This window comes from Chroicocephalus ridibundus, chromosome 1 (assembly GCF_963924245.1).
Source record: "Chroicocephalus ridibundus chromosome 1, bChrRid1.1, whole genome shotgun sequence".
In the NCBI taxonomy this organism is placed as follows: Eukaryota; Metazoa; Chordata; class Aves; order Charadriiformes; family Laridae; genus Chroicocephalus; species Chroicocephalus ridibundus.
In genome coordinates this window covers 154,773,138-154,793,773 of record NC_086284.1, presented here as the reverse complement: position 1 = coordinate 154,793,773, position 20,636 = coordinate 154,773,138, and the positions used below count along the sequence as shown (strand labels likewise).

At 42.1% G+C, this 20,636-nt stretch overlaps 1 protein-coding gene across 5 annotated transcripts in view; it reads left to right on the top strand.

Moving 5' to 3' along the window:
• DENND5B (DENN domain containing 5B) overlaps nucleotides 1–20,636 on the top strand; it is a 120,164-nt gene that overhangs the window by 48,269 nt on the left and 51,259 nt on the right. For 3 of the 5 annotated variants that reach the window (XM_063319237.1, XM_063319229.1, XM_063319219.1), the window contains exons 2-4: nucleotides 1,304–1,369; nucleotides 8,329–8,438; nucleotides 14,224–14,890. In XM_063319237.1, the coding sequence (XP_063175307.1) occupies nucleotides 1,304–1,369; nucleotides 8,329–8,438; nucleotides 14,224–14,890 (843 nt within the window). The remainder of the gene's footprint in view (nucleotides 1–1,303; nucleotides 1,370–8,328; nucleotides 8,439–14,223; nucleotides 14,891–20,636) is intronic. The other 2 variants (XM_063319223.1, XM_063319245.1) reach the window with 1 other exon arrangement.

Below are 20,636 nucleotides of genomic sequence, written 5' to 3'. Positions count from 1 at the left end.
TTTGAGTGATAACCTTGTAAAAGACTATTGGGGAGAGTTGTGAGGGCAGCCTGGCAGAGGGGCTTGTAAAGGCATGTGGGTATGGGCCGTTAGCAAGGGGAGTCTCTAGGTTTGGCAATGGTTTGTTTTGTTTCCTCTAATTTAAATATTTACGCAACTTTTTAGTTCAAACAGCTCAAAAGTAGAATGAAATAGCTTAACATACCTGGAGTTGGAATATCATCATCCTGCAGATTCGAATGTGGATTATCTTCAGGTGCCTCCTAAAGAAAAGAGAAAATTATCCTAAAATACAAATTCATGTCACAGGAGTTGAAAGAGCTCCTGTGCCCTCTGCTGAGAGCTGCCTTCCCAGAAAATGCAGCCTTGGCAGAATTATCTGGGTCCTCTGAAGTGATGCCTGGATTAACAGCTCAAGTAGGAGGTCGTGGTGGAAATACTCGGAATTTACACCTAGAAACTGAATGACCAGTGAGGTCAATGGTATTGCAGCTTTAATGTGCACTCCGGGTTTATAAAAATAGATTTAACTTGAGGAGAATTGCGTAATACATACGAATGTAACATACAAATGGGACTTTTCTGACAAAGGAACGCCATGGTGTCTGTGAAAACATCTTTGTTTTTCTGCAGATGAGCAAACCAGTTGGAAGAAACATCAGTTAGACAAGCTAGCAGGAAGCTCTTCCATTACAAATACCTATTGGGGTAACTGTTACTGGAAGAGATTAAAATTGTTTATCCAAGCTTATTTATTCAAATCTTTGTCTAAAAACACCCTATTATGAAACAGAAGTGGTGAACAGAACTATTGAGTAACTTTAGAAAGTCCTGAAAATGGCATGCAGTACGGCATTGAAGATGTAATAGCACGGCTAACAGTACTACGCTAAAGAAAACCTCTCTGGTTTAGTTCAACGCCAGTTAAAGAACTGGTGTTTTTTCCTCCTGAGTTTCACAGGCTCTGCGAACAACTCAGTATATGAACAAAGCTGTCTTTCATAACAGGGAAGCTGTACAGCAGCGTGCTGATTGAGGTACTGAGAATTTAATCTGTTACTAATTTTGACAAGTATTTCTACAATGTCTGTCAACGCGTTCAGCACCTTTATAGTAATACAGTCGCGGAGGGTTTTATTTATCACATGGATTTACCCTTTGGCAGTGTTGAGGGGAAGAGTGGTTGCAAGGGGGAGTGTTTAATGTCTGCTTTGCATTTTTCCCTTCCCCCGTGCATTTGTATGTCTTTTAATTTTGTTCATACTTGTTTTTTTTTTTTATCTCTGTTTGTTATGTTGTGTAGTCTTGTACAAATGGCTAGAAGCAGAACTCCATGGGAAGAGCTCAGATACTGCAGACAAAACCTCAGGTAAAGAGGTGTTAAGGACAAAACCAATCACCAAGGTCCTCTCTCTCTCTCTTTATTTTCTGTCTTCCAACTCCCCTTGAATCAAATCAAGGGTCAGAATTTAAAAACAAAACCAAAAATCCTCAACATTTTCATTCTTTGACCTAATTTAAATCAATATCTGATAAATTTTCATCTTCTTCTTGAAGCTCTCTTGGCAGATGTGCTTCCTCTCTCCAATGAAATGCAACTACTGGTGCCAGGTATATTGCTGGATATACAAATTGCTAGATCTTAGTGTGCTTGGTAAAGACTGAACAATATCTTATGTGAGGCCGTATTAGAGGATACTTACCAAGAAATCCGACTGGGCTTAGTTATGTAGATTTGTGGACAAAGGGTCCAGCTCCACTAATTTCTCCTACAGAGACCCAAAGGTTCCTGACACCTCAAGAAAGCATGTTTTGCAGTCTAGATTTAAATAGCAGCATTACTGTGGTCCACACAGATACACACTCCCCCACCCCCCCCCAAAAAAAGTCAAATCGTGTAGATGTATTGATAGGGTAGACAACCCACTCTGGCTTTCTGCTTAAATATGATCCATCAGTTCCTTTACATGTTGACATGCAAGAGGTAGGTTAGACCCTGCTCACCCCTGCTGCCCCCCAGAGAAGCCACCGCCATCTCACAGGCAACTCAGATATTAAAATTTTGGAATGAAAACTGTTTTGTCTGCCTTGTCCCAGTCCTCCCTTTCATATAATTACCCTCCTCTGCTGTAAGATTATGAGAATATGTGATCAGAAATAACGCCTTTGAGTTAAGGTCCTGGGGCACTGACTAGCCTACCACTGCTGCTTTGGTGTCGTGCTGAGGCACAGAAGAAAAGCAGCAGAGCACAATTTCTGCACGACTTAAACTAACTGTCTCCTGAACCTGACAATTAACAGCTTAGTTGCTCCCCAGCCAAGCACTATTATTCCCGTCCCCATGTTGTTTTCTCGCCCGCACGTTGTACATTACTTGCTTCTCGTGCAGGGTCATCCAGTTATCCAATGCTTAACAAAGTTCTGTCTGCAGGGAAACAACATAGCTGGATGTGCTGAACACTTTTAATTAGAAACAGCTATCAAAGAGGTTGTCACCATGAGGTGCAGTACCGTGCAGAGTCGTGCTCCCAGTACGTTCCTCTAAAGGAATAAAAGATATTTTTATTTCTGTGGTCACAAGCATTCCTGTCTACGTTCCAAAGCTTGGAAGAAGTGACAGATAGCTTGCATTCCCTGCACCAGAGGGTGTGGGTAGAGGATGCCTCTGCCTATTTGGCACATGTTTTTGTGTGCCTCTGTAGCTGTGATAATTAATTAAAACAGATCTGCTTCAGATCGCTAAATTTTTAAATATGATCACTCATACGAAAGCCGTCATGACTGACAACCTCACAACTGCAGCTGCATTTCCCTAGTAATTTTATCCTTCATCCAAAACACAGAAGATGCTTATTTTCTAATTTTGAGAAATCTTTTCATTTTGAAGTGAAATTAGCATTGTTTTTCTTGATCTAGCACCCATCACTTCACCATTTGGTTTTAATTTGAAACTAAAGATCTCTTCAAGAATAAGTACCTTTAAGGGATTGCACAAGGTATTTAAAAGTATCGTTCAATTGGATACTACATCCTATGTAAACAGAACTTGACTCTGACACATTTTACACAATTTTGAAAAATACTTGAATGATTTTTTTTTAAAATATCCTGAAAGCAAAAAGGAATTCATTCAAAACCAAATTTTTAATTTGCCTCTGATAGGCAGCTTACCCCATGAGATGTGCTGTTTGCATGAATGGGTACCACACATCAAATACGATCTTTCTGACTGTATTCATAGTACTGTTATCTGGCTATTAATATTTTAGAATATGGATTCAATTCACATTTGATACTTGCTTCATTTTTAATGTGCCTTGCTAATCCTGTTTTGGAAGCTAGCAAGCAAGCACTTAAATAAGCCCACAGTAGATTTAATGAAAATTCACTGTTTGCCTAGAATAACAGCTAAATAAATTTTCTTTGCCACGTGTGACTCAACAGTGCAGAACTACCAAGGCTGAGACTTGATAATATCAGGTAGCCCTTCGGTCCAGATCCTTTCCCTCATCTTTGCCAAGAAGGTTTTGCTGCCTGTGGTTCTCTTCCAGCTGCTTGTCAGTGTGGAGCTGGGTGTCATGTTCCCCATCTCTCATCTCATTTCGGTGGGAGTCGGGGTGTTTCCTGCTAGTTTGGCCAAATGATGACATTCCACCCTGACATGTGGGCTGCTTTCTGTCGTATCCTTGTACTGTTTCTTTCCTAAATTATGTAAATCTGAAAGCTTACCCTGCCTGGCTTCTTGGGGTAGCTTTGTATGGGGGGTGTGATGTTGTGTCCTTTCGAGGTAATGACCAACTGATTCACTCCAGTGTGGTTTCTTGGCGCTTCTCTTTTGTCTTGTGATCACTGATTGAGAAAAACGTATTTTGTGTGTGTGTGTGTTTTACCTTTATTATTTTTTTAAAACCACCATAGTAGTAAAATACAAACCCTGCAGAGACTCTGCAAAGGTAAGTTATTTGTGCCATTTGTTTTCCTGGACAAAATGAATCCATGTTGTCAGCCTACTAGAACATTGTTACTGCTGGTTTTGGAAAGCTGGATTTCTTAAAGCAACACTTGTGCTTCATAAACAGAACTTTTTAGACCTCTCTGATGTCTAAGTGACTGTACAAGTATTTGCAGCTGCATACACGTTATTGGTCATTTCTAAAAGCTGATCGAAACCCTAATTTTTTCATGATTGCTACGGTTTATTGGCAAATATGCCTTGTTCTTCTCCACTGGTTCCAGGTGCTGCCAGAGTATTGCTTGTCAAGATGGGGGGTGGGGTGGTGTTTTATAGGGAAAATGAGGCAAAGGAGGTTCAATAACAACAACAGCCAAAAATCAAGGATTTCCCTGCTCTTATATCCCCAGTGATGTAATTTTTGGTCTAACCTGTGAGTAAGTACAGCTTTATCTGGTGGGGTTAGCAATTGAGCCACCAAACTGAGAGGAGGATATTTTCCTGTGGCGAAGCTTTCCAGGGTTACTTCCCAAATCCCTTTGAGCAGTCTTGACGTGCTTCTGGGGCCACGTGGAAGTTATTTAAGTGAAAGCTGGGCTGTTTGCTGTCCCACTCAATCTAAGCACGCAGAGCCACATCCCCTGAGATGCCACACGTTGTAGGTGTGCTGCAAGCAGGGCTCTCCCAAGGACATCCAGTGTGCAGGGCAAAGCCTGCCCCAGTTTCTTTGGTGCCTATAAGTGAGCACAGGCATTAGAAACAGTAAATGATGTGATTAATGTGCATTTCTGCTGGACTCCCTTGTACAGTTATGTGCTAATACCAGATGACTAATCAATTTAGTTGTAGGCTATTTTTTCAGGCAAAAGGTGTTTTACAACACCCATACAATGTAGATTGGAAAACTGGCCCCTAAAGAGCCGGCAAAGGGCTCCACCAGTGAACAGCAGAGCAATGAGTGCCTCTGAACCACAGAAATTACCCAATTAGCATCCATCACGTTACAGTAATGCTTTTTGTCATGAGAAAGGAAACCTTTATGGAAATGTGGACTCCAGCAATCACTTGCTGTTAGCGATGGAGAACTTAAGGAAGTCAACCAGATGCTCTTTAAGCTTTTAGTAAAAGCAACCAAACGAATTTAGCATCAAATATCTACCTTTCTGTTAATTCACCGTTCTAAGGTAAACTCTCTCAGATGTGAGAAATATTGAAGATCTAATTAGGAAACAGCCTTGTGCATATTTATTTGATTATGCAAGCATATTAATTACCATTTGATACAGAGAATTAAAAGTGTTGCCAAGTACGTTTAAGTGCATACCTGGAGAGAGAATTTTCACTGGCTTTGCTTGTTGGGATTTTTATTTTGTGAACCTTTAGGAATCAGTGGATGATTATATCTTTATCTCTAATGCCTCTGCAAAGAACTTCTGGACCGAAATAAGAGGTTATTCTACTGCCAAGTTCTGTAGCAGAGTAATGGTCCCTGTTTTTCTGTTTTTGTGTACTTCAGTTTGGGCTTTGTAGTTGAGCAGGGAGAGGATCTTCATAGAGCTTGTGCTCTGGACTGCCATAGCAGCTAGTGGCAAGTCTGGTCCAGCTTGGCAGATGTGATGAGCTAATTAGCTAAACCCTGACATGTCTTTTAATTTGATCCAGTTTAGCTGATACCTTCAGTTTTCTTTATTTCTATGATGCATACACTTTTGCTGGATTTCTGGTTTGCCTTGAGCAATTCCAGAAGCAGGCTGGATTCCCCTGACAGAGCTCCTCGCATTTTACTATTTCCATTGATTCCTGCCCCAGGAAATATGTCTGCAGCATTGCGTTGTCTTGGACCTTTTCTCCTCTCAAGTACAAAATATCCTTGTCGAAGCTTATTTGCCTTTCCCCCCCATGGTTATCCACCAAAATCAAGTGAGACAGACACAGGGCTAGAAAAAAAGAATGTTGCAATGTCTCTAAATCCTGTGTTAAAAATGAGCCATTGTGTGGCTTCCACCCCGGAAGGGTAACTGGGAAAAATCAAGGAAACCTGGGGGTTGAAATATAAACAGATTTAATAGAATAAGACTAAATAATTAACATTACTAATCTGAAGGACTGATATTGATCCTGATACCAATATAAAATCTACAAAGATTATACTCAGACAGTTCTATCAGTGGGAAGCTGTGCACTCCCAGCAGTGGACAGCAAATGTCGGATGCTGCGAGCACTGTGGCTTCAGGAGGAAGGGAAGGGCTCAAGGGTCTGACATCGGGGCAAGAAGTTCTCTGTAAATCCACCATCAAGGGAGAGAGAGAGCACGCTATGCAGCGAACTTTCTAATTTATATTGAATATGATGTTCATGATATGAAATAATCTTGTTGGCCAGCTTGCGTTAAGCGCTCGGGTCTTGCTCCTTCTCATCCCTGCACCTGGTGAGCTCGAAAACACCAAGAGCTTGAAACCCACATACTATAGCTGGCTGTAAAGTAAATATTTTCACAAATTCAGACACTAGAGTCTTCTAAAAGTGCAGTTTTCCCAAGCATTAGAAGAGACTTTACTGAAAAGTAAAATTACTGAAAGATAAATTAATCCTGTGTCGCCAAACCAGGACGCTTGCATGTGTTGAGGAATCTCCATCTGCCTACATGTGTCCTGGCAGAGGTATAAGAAATGCCTGACCTCCAGCTCCTCTTCCTCCACCTGCCTCTGTTGTGCAGGTGCCGCTTTGATGGCCCTGGCCCTGCAGCCCCTGAGAGGCAGTGCAGGTTCTGCCCTCTGCATTGAAGATGTATTAAGGGTTTCATACAGCAAATGGTTTACAACCCTCCTTAAACTTTGCCTGGATAACTTTTACCTTGTGAATTGCCACTGTGTTTTTCTCCGTTATCTTGTGTTCCCCGCAATTACCTGCAGACCCTAGGCTCTACCAGGCAAAGGCTGAGAAGCTCTGCCTTCAAGTGTCAGTTTGTACAGAAATTGCCTTGGATTAATTCCCTCCGAGCCAAATGATTGTGCAGACTGTGCTTCGCAAGGAGCGAAGGGCATGTGCCAAATGGCTGCGGCCTCAGAAACCTTCAGGTAACGGCTGACCTATGAATTTTGCAACGTCCGTCGGAGGCTGCTAGCTGCACGAAGGCTGAATGGTCCTATGTTACTCAGCCAGCACAAATCATGCTCCCGCAGTCCACCTTGCCTTCAGAGAGGGGTTAGTGAGGACAGTGACTCGTAGTTTCTTTCCTGCAGGAACGGTGGATTGCCTTTAGAGCTGGCCAAGCGATTGACTATTTTGTCATCCAAAATAACCTCTCATTAAAAACATTAAGGAAATGTTAAATGTTCTGCCTTTGAGTATAAAGAGAAATAATTTATTTTTTTTTTAAAGAAATGAAATCCAATTCTATTTCAGTAACGTATTTTTAAAAGTATCTAGATAACACTAAGAAGTCCAAAAGGGAGTGCAAAATAAGGTTTGGTGGAAAACATTTAACATTGTGAACTTAAGGCTTTCATCCCATTCATCTCTCTCAGGTGAGGAAAGAGCTGAACAGGAAAGACCCCCCTGTAGTCTTTAAAGCAAGAAGCCTGAAATTAGTAACCTGATATCTGAGAAAAGTGTAGTAGATGGTAATGCAATTAATAGATTTTAAGAATTCCTTATTTTGATTACTGTTGTTGCATACTGTAGACTATCCAGTGATGGAAACTTCATTAACAATATCACAGTGAAATAAACTATTTGTGTGCTGATAACTGGATGCATTTCTGCTTGAAGTCTAATTTCAGTCTCTTTGCACTTGCACTTTGCACTCTTTGCACTTGCTGGATTCTTCGTATGGAAGAAGTCTGTCCTTTAAATTTGATGTAGAAAAAATAAATGTTTAATCTTCACAAAGGATTTTTAATATAAAAACATCTATAATGAGTCCTCGAATAATTTATAATAACTGAGAGGTGCTTATACTTTTTATTGACCATAAGACAGTTTCTAACAAACTTGAGGGGAAAGTACTCTTTCAGTGTCTAAGTCATGTCTAGATATTCAAGCTATAGGGGAAGGTAGAGAATTCAGTTGATTGCAGGGTCTTTTGCTGTAAAACTCCAGCAGTATTTTTTCTCTTAGCAGTGATTTTCCATGCAGTAAATACTAAGCTGGAAGCTGTGTTGCAACTGTAGTAAGATTTTTGTGGGAAGGAGGGTATGATCAGACTGAACGTGCATCTTTTCTGTTTCTCTTTCTTTAAAAAGTAGTACATCTGTTGGGAGTGAAAATGCCCTTCAGATTTCACAAATAAAACTAAAATGAAGGAAAGCTGCCTAGGCCAGCTCTGCCTGAAGCCTCGCTGCTGTGACAAGTCATTATTTCTTCATTTGTTGCAGGAGAGAATTTCGACCAGAGTCCCTTAAGAAGAACCTTCAAGTCCAAAGTTTTGGCCCATTATCCTCAGAACATCGAGTGGAACCCCTTCGACCAGGATGCCGTCAACATGGTAGGTAGAGAAACTCTCTTCTCCAGCTGTTTCCTGACAACTTCAACTCTCATGTGGTTCCTGGGTTGTTCACAACCATCCCTTGTGATGTGATGAACAGGCACTTCTGCTGGGACTAAGAGCACCCACTAGGCACTCTGGTTGAAAAGCTGGAGAGGAAGAGGTAATGTGAAAATGCAGAATACTTTCAGGCACAACAAAAGTAAAACGTTCTGTTTCCCTCATCAGTTATAGTTAAACCTACTGCGTGATGGAACAAGTCTAACCACCAGCTCGGTGACTGGGTGAGGAGGGGTGTAGTCACCCAGTGTGCACGTCTGCAGGTCAGGAGGAGGTGAACCAAGGAATTTTTAAAACAGTAATATCTGTGTGAAATTTTTGAGTACAAAAAAATCTTGATGCTGCGTATAGCAAGGGAGAGAGGAACCTTTACAGAGAAGCTGGAACTTACATAAACCACAGCTTTTGTTGGGCGCTCACTTTTAATGGCACGTCTGCACCAATGCATCTTCTGTACATCCCTTTCCTCTCAGCTAAATTTGATGTGAGTTTGTGTGGCTAAATCCCATGAACAGGGGAGGGAGAAGAAAACAGTTTCTGGAGTTTTATATGGGGGCAGCAGCAACTAAAAGACCAATGATCCAGTGGAAATTTTCCCAGAGAGCTGGTATTCAAAGGATGTTTCCAAAATCACCAAAGCACATGTTAAGAACGAGTCCTGACAAAGACAGCACATTACTGGTATTTGAGGTAAGCTTCCCAGTGCAGAAAATGCTATTCCTTAAACTTAAAAATAAACAGTTGTTGTAATAATAACAACATTAAACGATATTACCGATTCCAGCTGTTTTCAAAAATGTGTATTGGGTCCAACTCAAAATTGGAAAATTAGGGAACCCCTTCCCACCAATCTAGTTTAGATGCGCTTCACATTTGAGGAGGGCAGGACTTTTACATACTGGCTACTTCAAAACAGAACCAACCTCATTGTATGGTGCAGGTGTGAAGTCAAGAGAATCTCCTGGCCCTCACCGAGGAGGTGGAGAGATGGGGAACACAGAAAACACACAATAAAATGGCTTTTGCAAATGCAAAAATGCATTTGGAGGTTCTCTGCAATCACGAAGATGCAGAAATCTGAAGTTCATCTCAGTTTCCACTGAATCTTATTTTTTAGCATCATGCCAAATGTTTAACGTGAAAACACAGGATCTGGAAGTAGCGGTGACACAGAGAGCTGATACTGTGTCACTGCACAATGCATAGAAAGGCAGAGATGAGCCTGATCACTCCCTCTGCGCGCTGACAGCTGGGGATTGCTGTCCTCTGCTTCCAAATGTGCACTGATGGGGATGGTGTGGCATTTGGGCAGGTCTCCACATCACTTTGCCAATACAGAATTCGCAAAGGACACAGAACGGTGCTTCATCAGCACAGTTAAGATGGCAATAACTCAACTACCAAGGCTACTTATACCTTTTAGTTCTGCCTTTGAATTGGGGGTGTTCAGAGAAGTGTGGAGGGCGTGCAGCAGGAATATGGCAGCAAGGGTTAATAGCTGGAATTGCTGCATTATTTGTCTCTCACATTACAGTTGAAAATGTCTAATATTCATGAAGTGTGATCATATTATCGGACAAAAATGGCATACTAAAACCAGCAAGAGACCTATTAAAATAAAATAATTGAACTGAGCTGCAGTCAGCTGAAATCAAATAGCTGAAGAACACATCTTTCATTTGCAATGTGTCTTGGAGAAAAATAAAAGCATTTACTAACAGCAGCAGTATTTAATGGTCTTTTAAATCATCTTTCGGAAAACTTCTTTATTGTTTTGATCTGAAACATCATTTAAAGTAATATCCACCTCCACAGAATCCCCTGAGGCAATTATTGGCCTTTCTGATCTTGCCTTGCTGTATTAGTTCTGCCTATGTGTTTGCTTTATGTGAGCTTCCAGAAGCAATTTTCCTCAGAGAAGAAAATGCATAAATCCTTGAAGGTTAACTTGTGAGAGCTCTGGCTTTGCTGGATGCCTAAGGAATTTCAATTGCCTTCTGAAACCATCCTGTCGCTTTAAAAATAACCCCCTGAAGTCCCATGCAATCACTCTGCCTACGAGTCATGTTTTCTCTCCCTTTCAAAGTACTTATCAAAGTACGGAGTTCTCTTTGATAGGGAGGTATTTCTTTTTCCCCACTGCTTTTTGCAATTATCCCTGCCTAACGTCACACGCTGTCTTCTGTGGCCATTCTGCAAGTAATGTGTTGTACCAAACTGAAGTTCTCAGTAGAGAGGAAAGTGAAATTTTTAGGAAATAAACCTCCTACTTCAGCCCCCTGATTCATCAAGGTATATAAATCTTTGCCTGTTTTTATGAAGTCCAAGGGAGCATTGTCAGTTTAACGTGTCATGTACTGAAATAAAAGAATTAAAGGTTCCCCAGTGTAATTTGAAGGTGCAGGCTTTAATACAAACAAAAGCATCTTTCTCTCCACCCCCTCGCCCACGGCACGGTTTTGAGTATGGAGCTTGCTGCCACGGCATGCTGTGAACACGGAAAATACACAGGGGCTTAAAAAGTGACATTGAGGATCTAATGGAGAAGAGGTGAACAGGCGCTGATGGGCAGTGGTCCAGAGGGGACCTTTGGTTCCGAAATATCTGCAACGCATGATGCTGGATGGAGGGAGGGATTACACTGTGTGTCCTGCCTCTGTGTTTAGGAAAAGGGTATTTCGTACCCATCGCTTGCAGAGATGCAGTATGGATTAGTTGTTATCTTTTTGTCTGTCTTTGTGCAGCTTCCTTTTGTTTTTACAAACCATGTTGGTTATAAGCCTCATTGCAAGTACGATTTAATTCCACGTTTTTCTGCTGATAGAGGTGTTTAAATATAAAGAGTGAAGTGCTCTGAAAAGTAAAATCCTGTCCTTTGATCAGTGGTCTTGGATAGCTTTCTGTGTTTATGCACAGATGCAGTGAAGGTGACTGACTGCCTTCTCACCATTAGTCAGCCAGCTTCACCAGCAGGCAAAGCTCCCCCCTGCCACAGCATGTCCCAAGCTGCTCTTTCCCAACGCTGTCCTATGGCATGCGCGACAAACACAAATGAGATGGGAAGTGATTGATGTCCAAGGCACGAAGATGAAAGTTTTTATGCCTTAACTGCAAATCTGAAGCTTTCTGTACTGCTGGAAAATGAGCACAGGCCCTTCCTTTTGATCTTAGCTTCTTAAGTGACTCTTGGTTGTTCTTCCCTGTCTTGATGCTTTCCCATCTTCTTTCTTTCTCTGCCTTTTCCTGTGTCTTCTTGTAGGTCTAACGACAGCAGTGGTCTCTGTGCCAGGGTTTGCAGCCAGAGTCTTAAAAAGTCAATATTCTGCATATGCTGGGCTGTGACTGCATGCTGGTTTTGGCTGGGGTAGAGTTAATGTTCTTGATAATAGCTCGTATGGGGCTGCGTTTTGGATTTGTGTGGAAACAGTGTTGATAATACAGGGATGTTTTAGTTACTGCTGAGTGGGGCTTACACAGGGTCAAGGCCTTTTCTGCTCCTCACCCCACCCCACCAGCGAGTAGGCTGGGGGTGTGCAAGAAGGTGGGAGGGGACACAGCTGGGACAGATGGCCCCAACTGGCCAAAGGGATATTCCATGCCGTATGATGTCGTGCTCAGTATATAAAGCTGAGGGTAGAAGAAGGAAACGGGGCATGTTCAGAGTGATGGCATTTTGCCTTCCTAAGTAGCCATTACGCGTGATGGAGTCCTGCTTCCCTGGAGATGGCTGAACACCTGCCTGCCCATGGGAAGCAGTGAATGAATTCCTTGTTTTGCTTTGTGTGCATGCGCGGCTTTTGCTTAATTTATTAAACTGTCTTTATCTCAACTCACAAGCTTTCTCACCTTCACTCTTCTGATTCTGTCCCCCATCCCACCATAGGAGGAGTGAACAAGCGGCTGCGTGGCGCTTGTTTGCTGGCTGGTGTTAAACCGCAACAGGCTGAAACTTAACAGATTGGTGTCCCTTTGTGTGTGTATACTCGGTATATCAAGGACGAGGGAATAATGATTGACTTGGAGGAAATTTATTTAATACAGCCTTCTGAAACTGTCTGAGCTGGTCTGAATTTCCTTGATGCTTATCTGTTCTTGATTGTGCCAGTACATGCAATTTGCTTATCCAGGTATTCTGTAAAGTGAAAAAAATGTGAACTTTGATAGTGTTGAGATTAAAACCTGTGATTTCAGCATGACCAGATTTGATAAGGCTATAGCCGACATTGAATGCCCACATTCTAGAAATAAATTTTTATTAAGCAAGCCTGCCAAAAAATGAGGTTAAGAGATATTTATTGTACAGATTAATTTAAATAAACTGTGCAACAAGGATTTTTTACTACTTCTTTATTGGAAAAGCCTTAACCATGGCACAGTATAATGCCTCAGTAAAAACTATAAACCTTTTCAATGAAAATGAGGCTGCTGTTCAAAAATGGTTCGAGCTGCAATTTCATGGTTTATGTCAGCAAAGCCCATCAATTGAATTAAATTCTTCTATCAACTCCAGGCTACTTATTTCTCTATACGTTGCCTTTTAGAGGAACACAAAAAAGCTGTTCTACATAACTTAGGGGTTTACTGGCATCTTGTGAAGTGAGACTGGACCACTTGCCTAAATCCCAGCTGGGCTGGTAGAAGCTTTATCAGGCTGTCAAATGATCTCTGCAAGGTGCACTGGAGAAGTTCAGGATAGAACGTGCCTGAAAATTTATAATTATTTCTCTTAACCTCTTCCATCATCAGAAGACTTTATTCCTGGTCAAGGTGAGGCATTAGGGGGATGCACTCAGTTGTGTGTAGGTTCACATCCCTTGGGAAAGTTGGCATCAGAAGGAGCGCTTTGAAGGGTCTCCCTCTCTTCTTTCCTCTTATTTCTTCAGAAGGAAGCTTTAGTTGTTTTGTTCGTTCTTTTTTAGTTCGTTTATAAACATACTGATTTAGCTGGAATATAAGGACCTTCATGCTGATGCACATTCAAACAAATTTTGCTGGCTGTTATTTTGTATTCGATGGCTGATAGAATTCCTGAGGAATGCCTGGAAAAATGCCTCAAGTTATCACTAGGGCTGTGTTTCGGAGAAACACCCAGTGTAGTAAAATCACTGCACAAGATTGTGCTGAGTGGTAAATCAAAAACAAGGCTTTCATAGATTTTGGGTGTTTCCTCCCCCCACCTCCTTCCTTCTTCCGATGCAAGCTATTTTGTAGCACTTAAGGAAGAACGTAAATATAATAGCTGTCAGTCAATTGTTGTGCTTTCTTTTAAGAAAATTAGGGAAGATCAAAGAGTTTCAAGAAATCTGTAATTTTAATTCAGTGCTATAAGATGCTCCCTTGGCGCTCTGACTTTAAAGTAAAGTATTGTGGGAACAATAGATGCAAATGAGAACAAAAGTGGATGTCTTTATATAATCCTTAAGTAAATGAGACAAAGGCTATTCAGTACTGAAAATATTTTTACAAAGTAATGAAACTAACTCATAATGATTTAATAGATGGCTGATTTTGGAGAGTGATTTCTTCAGTCATGTCTGTCTCTTATATAGCATCAGTTTTAGGCTGTTTATTCTTGGGCTACTTTTCAAGGGGATTATGTTGAATAATAAATGGCTTGTTATGATGCAGTGGAAAAAAAAAAAAAAGAATGTGCCTGTAAAGCAAAAGTAACAAAATAAAATTGTAGCTTAGATTACTTATATCTATTTCTTTTCTCTTTCCTTAGCTGTGTATGCCCAAAGGGCTGTCTTTCCGGACGCAGGCAGATAACAGAGATCCGCAGCTCCACTCCTTCATCATCACCAGAGAAGATGGCTCTCGTACGTACGGCTTTGTGCTCACGTTCTACGAGGAGGTCACGAGCAAGCAGATCTGCACAGCCATGCAAACACTCTACCAGATGCACAACGCGGAGCAATACAGCAGCGTCTGCGCCTCCTCCTCGTGCAGCATGGACTCCCTGGCCAGCAGCATTGACGAGGGCGATGCCACTTCCCTCGCCAAGCTCCAGCGGTACAACTCCTACGACATCAGCAGGGACACGCTGTACGTCTCCAAATGCATATGCCTCATCACCCCTCTGCCCTTCATGCAAGCCTGCAAGAAGTTCCTGATCCAGCTCTATAAGGCGGTGACCTCCCAGCAGCCACCGCCTCTGCCCCTGGAGAGCTACATCCACAACATCCTCTACGAGGTGCCCTTGCCACCCCCGGGGAGGTCGCTGAAGTTTTATGGGGTTTACGAGCCCATCATTTGCCAGAGACCTGGGCCCAATGAGTTGCCGCTCTCTGACTACCCGCTGCGGGAGGTCTTCGAGCTGCTGGGCCTGGAGAACCTGGTCCAGGTTTTCACCTGCGTTCTTCTGGAGATGCAGATCCTTCTGTACTCACAAGGTGGGCACTCGTCCGGTGATGCACGTTGGGTCTGTTCCCAGCAGGCAGTTCCTGGGCAGCTGAAGCCACAGGAGCTAATATAAAGCTGTTGATTTTCAGCAGATTTGTGAAACGTGAGAATGTAATGAAAAAATGTGAGAGAAATGACTCTGTCCTAAGGAAAGCACTAAATAATTGTTTCCCCCAGGCAGTCTAGGTGCCACTTGTTTAATTATGCATTGTATTTGTCACTTGTGACAGCTAGCAATAGAATTCACTTATTATCCTTACATTGCCCATGATCATGCTGCAAGACAGCATGAAACTAATCCTATCTTCTGCAAAAATACCAGCATAAAGTAATACATCTCGCAGGAAACACTTTTGCTATTTTTTTTTTTTTTCCTTCAAATTTCAGCAGCATATTGAAGTTTGGTGAGATTTCCTCCCTCCCATGTGATGGATATGTTCTGGTTAAAGCACTGAGAGGTTTTTAGCGCTTAGAGGCTGAAGTTTTCATGCTGGGCTGGAACTGAGTGGAGTTACAGGTCATCCCTTTGTAGTCCTGCTTGCGATATTTGGGAACTTTTCTGACAAGGATGCTGGTACTTCTTTTTGAGACACTTAAGACTGCAGTTGGCAAGGGCTTGTTGTGTTGGCAGAAGCTGCTTGCACAGAGCCTGTCCATGCTGAAGTGTGCCAGCAAGCTTTTGAAAATCTGGCCTGTACCTCTTCTTGTCTGGTTGTGTCTTTCTGCAATAGTGCAATACTCTGCTACAAGTTTTGGGAATCTTGACCTAGGCTCTGGGCACGCTCTGAGGTTTTATACCCCTGTTACTGTTTCTTGTATGATGTTGGTTGCTGTGAATATGACCCTGGTGGTATTCGGGTTCCAAAAGGTATGTGCTGCAACTGTTGTGATGCACCCGAGTGCCCGAACAGGTCAAGTTCCAGTTTCCTGCTGACTTTCAAGGGGCTCTCCGGACTTTTTGGAGGTTCTTCTAATTCTCTCTGGATGCTTGTCCATATTATCTGGATTCCCAAATAGCTTCTGTGATGCTGACCCTAAATTAGTAAAATAATTTGGGGGGGGGGGTGGGGGGGTGGTTTCATCAGGCTAGAATGAACAATATGAAGCCAGGAGGTACACGTACCTTTTAACAAAAAGAAGAAAAGATGCTGAATACCTAGACTTCTCAAGAGATGTGGTTCAAGCAACAAAGCTTTTGAAATGGAGAGGAGAGTGAGGGTGGGAAGTTGTCTAAACCGAGCATGGGTAATGCACCTTCAGGCTTCCAAAGTGAACGCTTGGGTTTGTCATATAAAAGAAAAGGTCAGTAAGTGTGTAATAGTAATACTAATGAATAAACGGCTGAAAATGGGAAAAATGTTCAGGGAGGTGGAAGGAGGGTAGTTCTTCTGCAAATGTCTGAATTCAAAGGATTGCTAGTTCTTTGCAGAGCACTTCTCCACATGAACTCCAGGGGTTTGCTTTCAAGAACCGAAAATCATAGAATGATGGGCTTTATCTGCTCTCGGTTTGAAGTGTGAGCAGAAATCCTGCTGTTAGTTTTGATTAGGCGGCTTTCCCCCTCCCTTCTGCTTCTGTGTGTGTGCGTGCTTACCCCTTTCTTCCTCAGTTGGAATCGTGCTGCCTTTGCCACTTGATACTGGGGTTCAACATTAAGCAGCAACACCACAGAAATGTTTCTCCGTCCCTGCTCGTCATTCCCACCCTGGTGCCTGCTTATGGACTCACTGAAAACTGCGATTTTTTTTTTTTTTTACTGTAAGCTAGTAGCGTTAGGAAAAATCTGCTTGTCAGGTTACATTTTAGTAATATTTTGTGCAGATGGAGAGCAACCTGCATATGTGTTACTTTTACATACTTGAGACATACAAAATATCCACTAAATAATTTTGTCTCAATTTTCTGTGCCACCATAAGTTAGACAAATAAGTATTCTTCGTCATATTACTGGCTATAATTTCAGGGTTTACTTGTTTTGCTTGTTTTCACTGTGTGGGATTTTGTAAAAGAAAAATGAGGCAGTGAGAATTAATCCTCCCCACCCTTCAAAATTCAGACTATTCCCCCCCGGTTTATCTAGGGATGTCCTTGACATGACCTTTACTTCCCTATCTAATACAGACGCAACTTGATGGTGCACGGGGAAAAGCATCCAGTTGTATTAGGGAAATTCTGTGATTATGTAAATAGCATCGTAATGCTGGTTCCCAGAGGTGAGGAATGTGGAGTGGAGGTCAAGTGCAAAGCCTCACTTTTGGCATACCCTGATAGCTGAGTCCTTGGCTAATTGTGCGCTGCGGCTTCTTTTAAATGTCGGTCTTGCGATTCCTGAAAGAGAAAACAAAGCAGCTCTTTTCCTATTTGAGATATAACCGGGCTGGATGCTACTGAAGTCTCCTCTCTAAGCTTTGAGATTCATCAGGGAGAAACGCTTTCTTAACTCCCAAGTTCTTTCAAGGCAAAAGATGAAAAGTTTTTGGCTTACCTGTCTCTTGTTCCAAAGTAACAAATGAGAGAGTAATTTTGCACATTCTTCCTTCCTTCGCTTTCTGCTTTAAGGAGGATGGACTCACTGGACTTTGTTTCCAGTGGCCTGGCCTTGCTGCAACCTTCCCTAATTCCATGATGGATTAGTAGAAGATGGTCTTGTGTCCACATGGTACAATTTCAAACAAGACAGCATTATTCACACAAAGTCAGAATTCAATGAAATACTACAATAATCAAGAAATCAGAGCACTGGCCCAAAACCTACTTCAGTTCACCAAACTATTTCAGTGAGAGAGCTGCTAATAACACATATGGGAAATGTAAGCTGACTTTTTTGTGGTTCTCCTAGCCCTGTTGGAAGGAAGCTCTTCATTCAAGCTTGCCAAAAATTTTGTTCCTCTTTTTAAAGAATAAAGACTTCTTTTGGAAAATTGATTGAACGTGTAAATTGTTGCACAGCCCTGATCATACAATGAACGTGATGGCTGTCTACTGAGTACCTTAAATTTCTCACTAAACATCTATCCGCTAAAGGCAGATTACTTCTTGCGGCCAGGAAAGAGCCGGAGGGGTATGAAAGTTGCAAACACTGGGAACAAGTGGTCAAACAGCTGTAGTTCCCAACTTTACAGGCAAAGCATGGGCAGTGGGCTGCCTGCGGGAAGGATGGTGGTCAAGTGGAGTTGCACCTAGTTGATGATAACAGCAGCAAAGGGCTGGCAGAGACTGTACTGGCTTTTCTGGAGTGGTTTTTCTCTAGTGAACGAGGAGTTGATGATGAAAAAGTTTATTTTTAACCCTGTAGCTGAGGCATAATGTTTCCAGCAGCCTGAACAGAGGCATCCAACTAAATGAAGAGGTAAGGGTGTTGGGTGACGTTGCCCAGCTTGCCCTGGACGCGTTCCCAGCAAGATACGAGAGTGTCTGTCACAGCTCTGCGGTGGAGACAGGACCAATTGGTAACTGTTTGTACCGTGGCCGCTAGTGTCAGCTTTGTGTATCTAATTGCTCTGTTCATGGTGGTTTACTGGTGAGTGGTATCCCATCACTTGGGAAAATGAAGAGATTGCAGTGGATTGTAACTTCACTTTGTAGCTGTGGTGGTCAAGCAGAGGGGTGGAGAGAATGATCTAAAAGAATGATGACCTCATTTTTTGACTTTATTTTTTAAGCTCTTTCATTCCCAAATGTTTCGGACTGCAGGCAACTACCTTAATCCTCGATTTCTCTCAAGTTTTGGTTTAAACTTCAAAGCAACCTGGTGCTACGGAGCTCTCACTGTGGCTTTACAAACCACACTTTGGGAACTGCTGGTGTGGATAATTGTGTGCTTCTGGGGCAAAAGCCACTGTGACCAAAGCGTTTCAGTCTGAAGATGTAAATTGTCCGTGCAGCTTGGGAGCAGCAAATGGTGGAGTGTCAGCGTTAGGGCACAATGCGGAGCAAGGAGAGGACAGCTGGGTAACTGGCAAAGACCTGCGCTTGTGCCCTTAATGGCAAGACTGAGAAGACAAGCCCTTACTGTTAATGGAGACAGTGTGGACTTCCAGGGAGTTCATCAAAATCACTGTTGGTGGGTAGATGTAATAGACTGCTTTGAGTGCCGACTTCGGCCTGCAAAGGTGATGCAGAAAGCTGTACCTGAAAGCACTAGAAGCAGAACTCCTGTGGCTTCAGGTTAAATCTTCCTGCGTATGGAGAATACTTTTAAGTTTAAATAGGGCCAAATTTTAACAATGGGGCCTTTGAAAGCCAAGGGGAGAGATTAGATATTTTTTCCCCGCAGTTCTTCAGGGTGCAGAATTTGGTTTGCAGCCTTATAAACTTCATCCTGTAAAAATCAAAGCTTGGATTGTGATGTGTTCCTGTGACTTTCAGAGGGAGGACATAAGAGCTACGAGACTCCAAATAAAGCAGGAAAAAAAAAGATATAGAGTAATATTTGTTATCAGTAAACAAGGCACATGGTGTAGCACATACATAACATTGTGTAAGCCTGGGGTCTGCAGACTTGTTGTAGTTTTATTACGGTTTATTGAATCATAGAAATTAATACTCTTGCAAGTGCCCTTTATTCTATTCAGAGCACAGCCCTCCCTTGTGACCGTGAAAATGTCAGGGTATTGTGGATGTCCAGGCTTCCAGCAGTGTCCAAGTTAATAACACTCTGCGATAGCTGCTACAATTTCCCAAGGATCGGTAACAAAACGCCACTGGCGTGAGACGTCTGCTGGAGAGAGATGAATTAAACTGGGGGCTCTGCGGAAACCTCAGCAATCCATTTTGTATGTCTGCCTTTCTAGGGATTTAGACATGAGAGGGAACGTGCGGATGAGACAAAGATAAACTTCTTACAGCTTAGGCTGTTTCTACTCGTTATAATTTTGAGCGTTTCCCAAGTTGTTTTTCAAAGGGCTTGAGTAATTGCTCCTCAAAGATTGAAATACTCTTTGTGTTATTTTTTTTTTTAGTCTTAGACATTATAATACAAATAACTATATATATAGTTATCACCTAGAAAAATGTGGTGTCAGAAAGATCTTTCTTACGCAGGCTGTTTTGGGGGAGATTTTTTTTTAAAAATACACGTATTATGTGTTTGCCTTTTAAAGCATTTTTGCACCAACTAGTTACATAGAAAACCTTTGCGCTCTGCTTGTTATTTAAATAGTTGCACTCCAAACTGGTATTCATTAAAACCAGTTGAAAGCTATTGCAAAGCTAATGGTGAACAATTTACACAGGACGAAATGTGTCTACGCTGCGAGAGAGAGAGGGTTTAGGGCCTCAGGAGCACCCCAGTCAGGGGAGACTACAGTATCTGTTCCCCTGGAAAGGAGACAAGTAATTGGATCAAATAATCAAAGAATCAAATATCCTCTTAGTTTTTAACTTAGGTGGAAAGACAAAAACGGTTTTTAATTAAAAGTTGCTCAATTTTGCTAGCTGAAGTCAATACTGCCCGAGAAGTCAAGTTTTTAAAGCAGCTGGAAACAAGAAGGAGCTAGCAGAGGTCCGTACCACAACTCCACTCCTGTTTCTAGTCATAATGAAGTGTAAACAAAGACTGGCAATTGCTTTTAACACTATACACACACACACACACACACTCCACCACCTCTCCACTTTTTTAATTGGCTCTTATGAGTTTCCATTATAAGAATATCTTTACCTTTTAAGAACAGGCGGTGGGGGATGGGGGTAATTTAGGTCTTTTACATTCCAACTACGGCAAATGCCAGATAA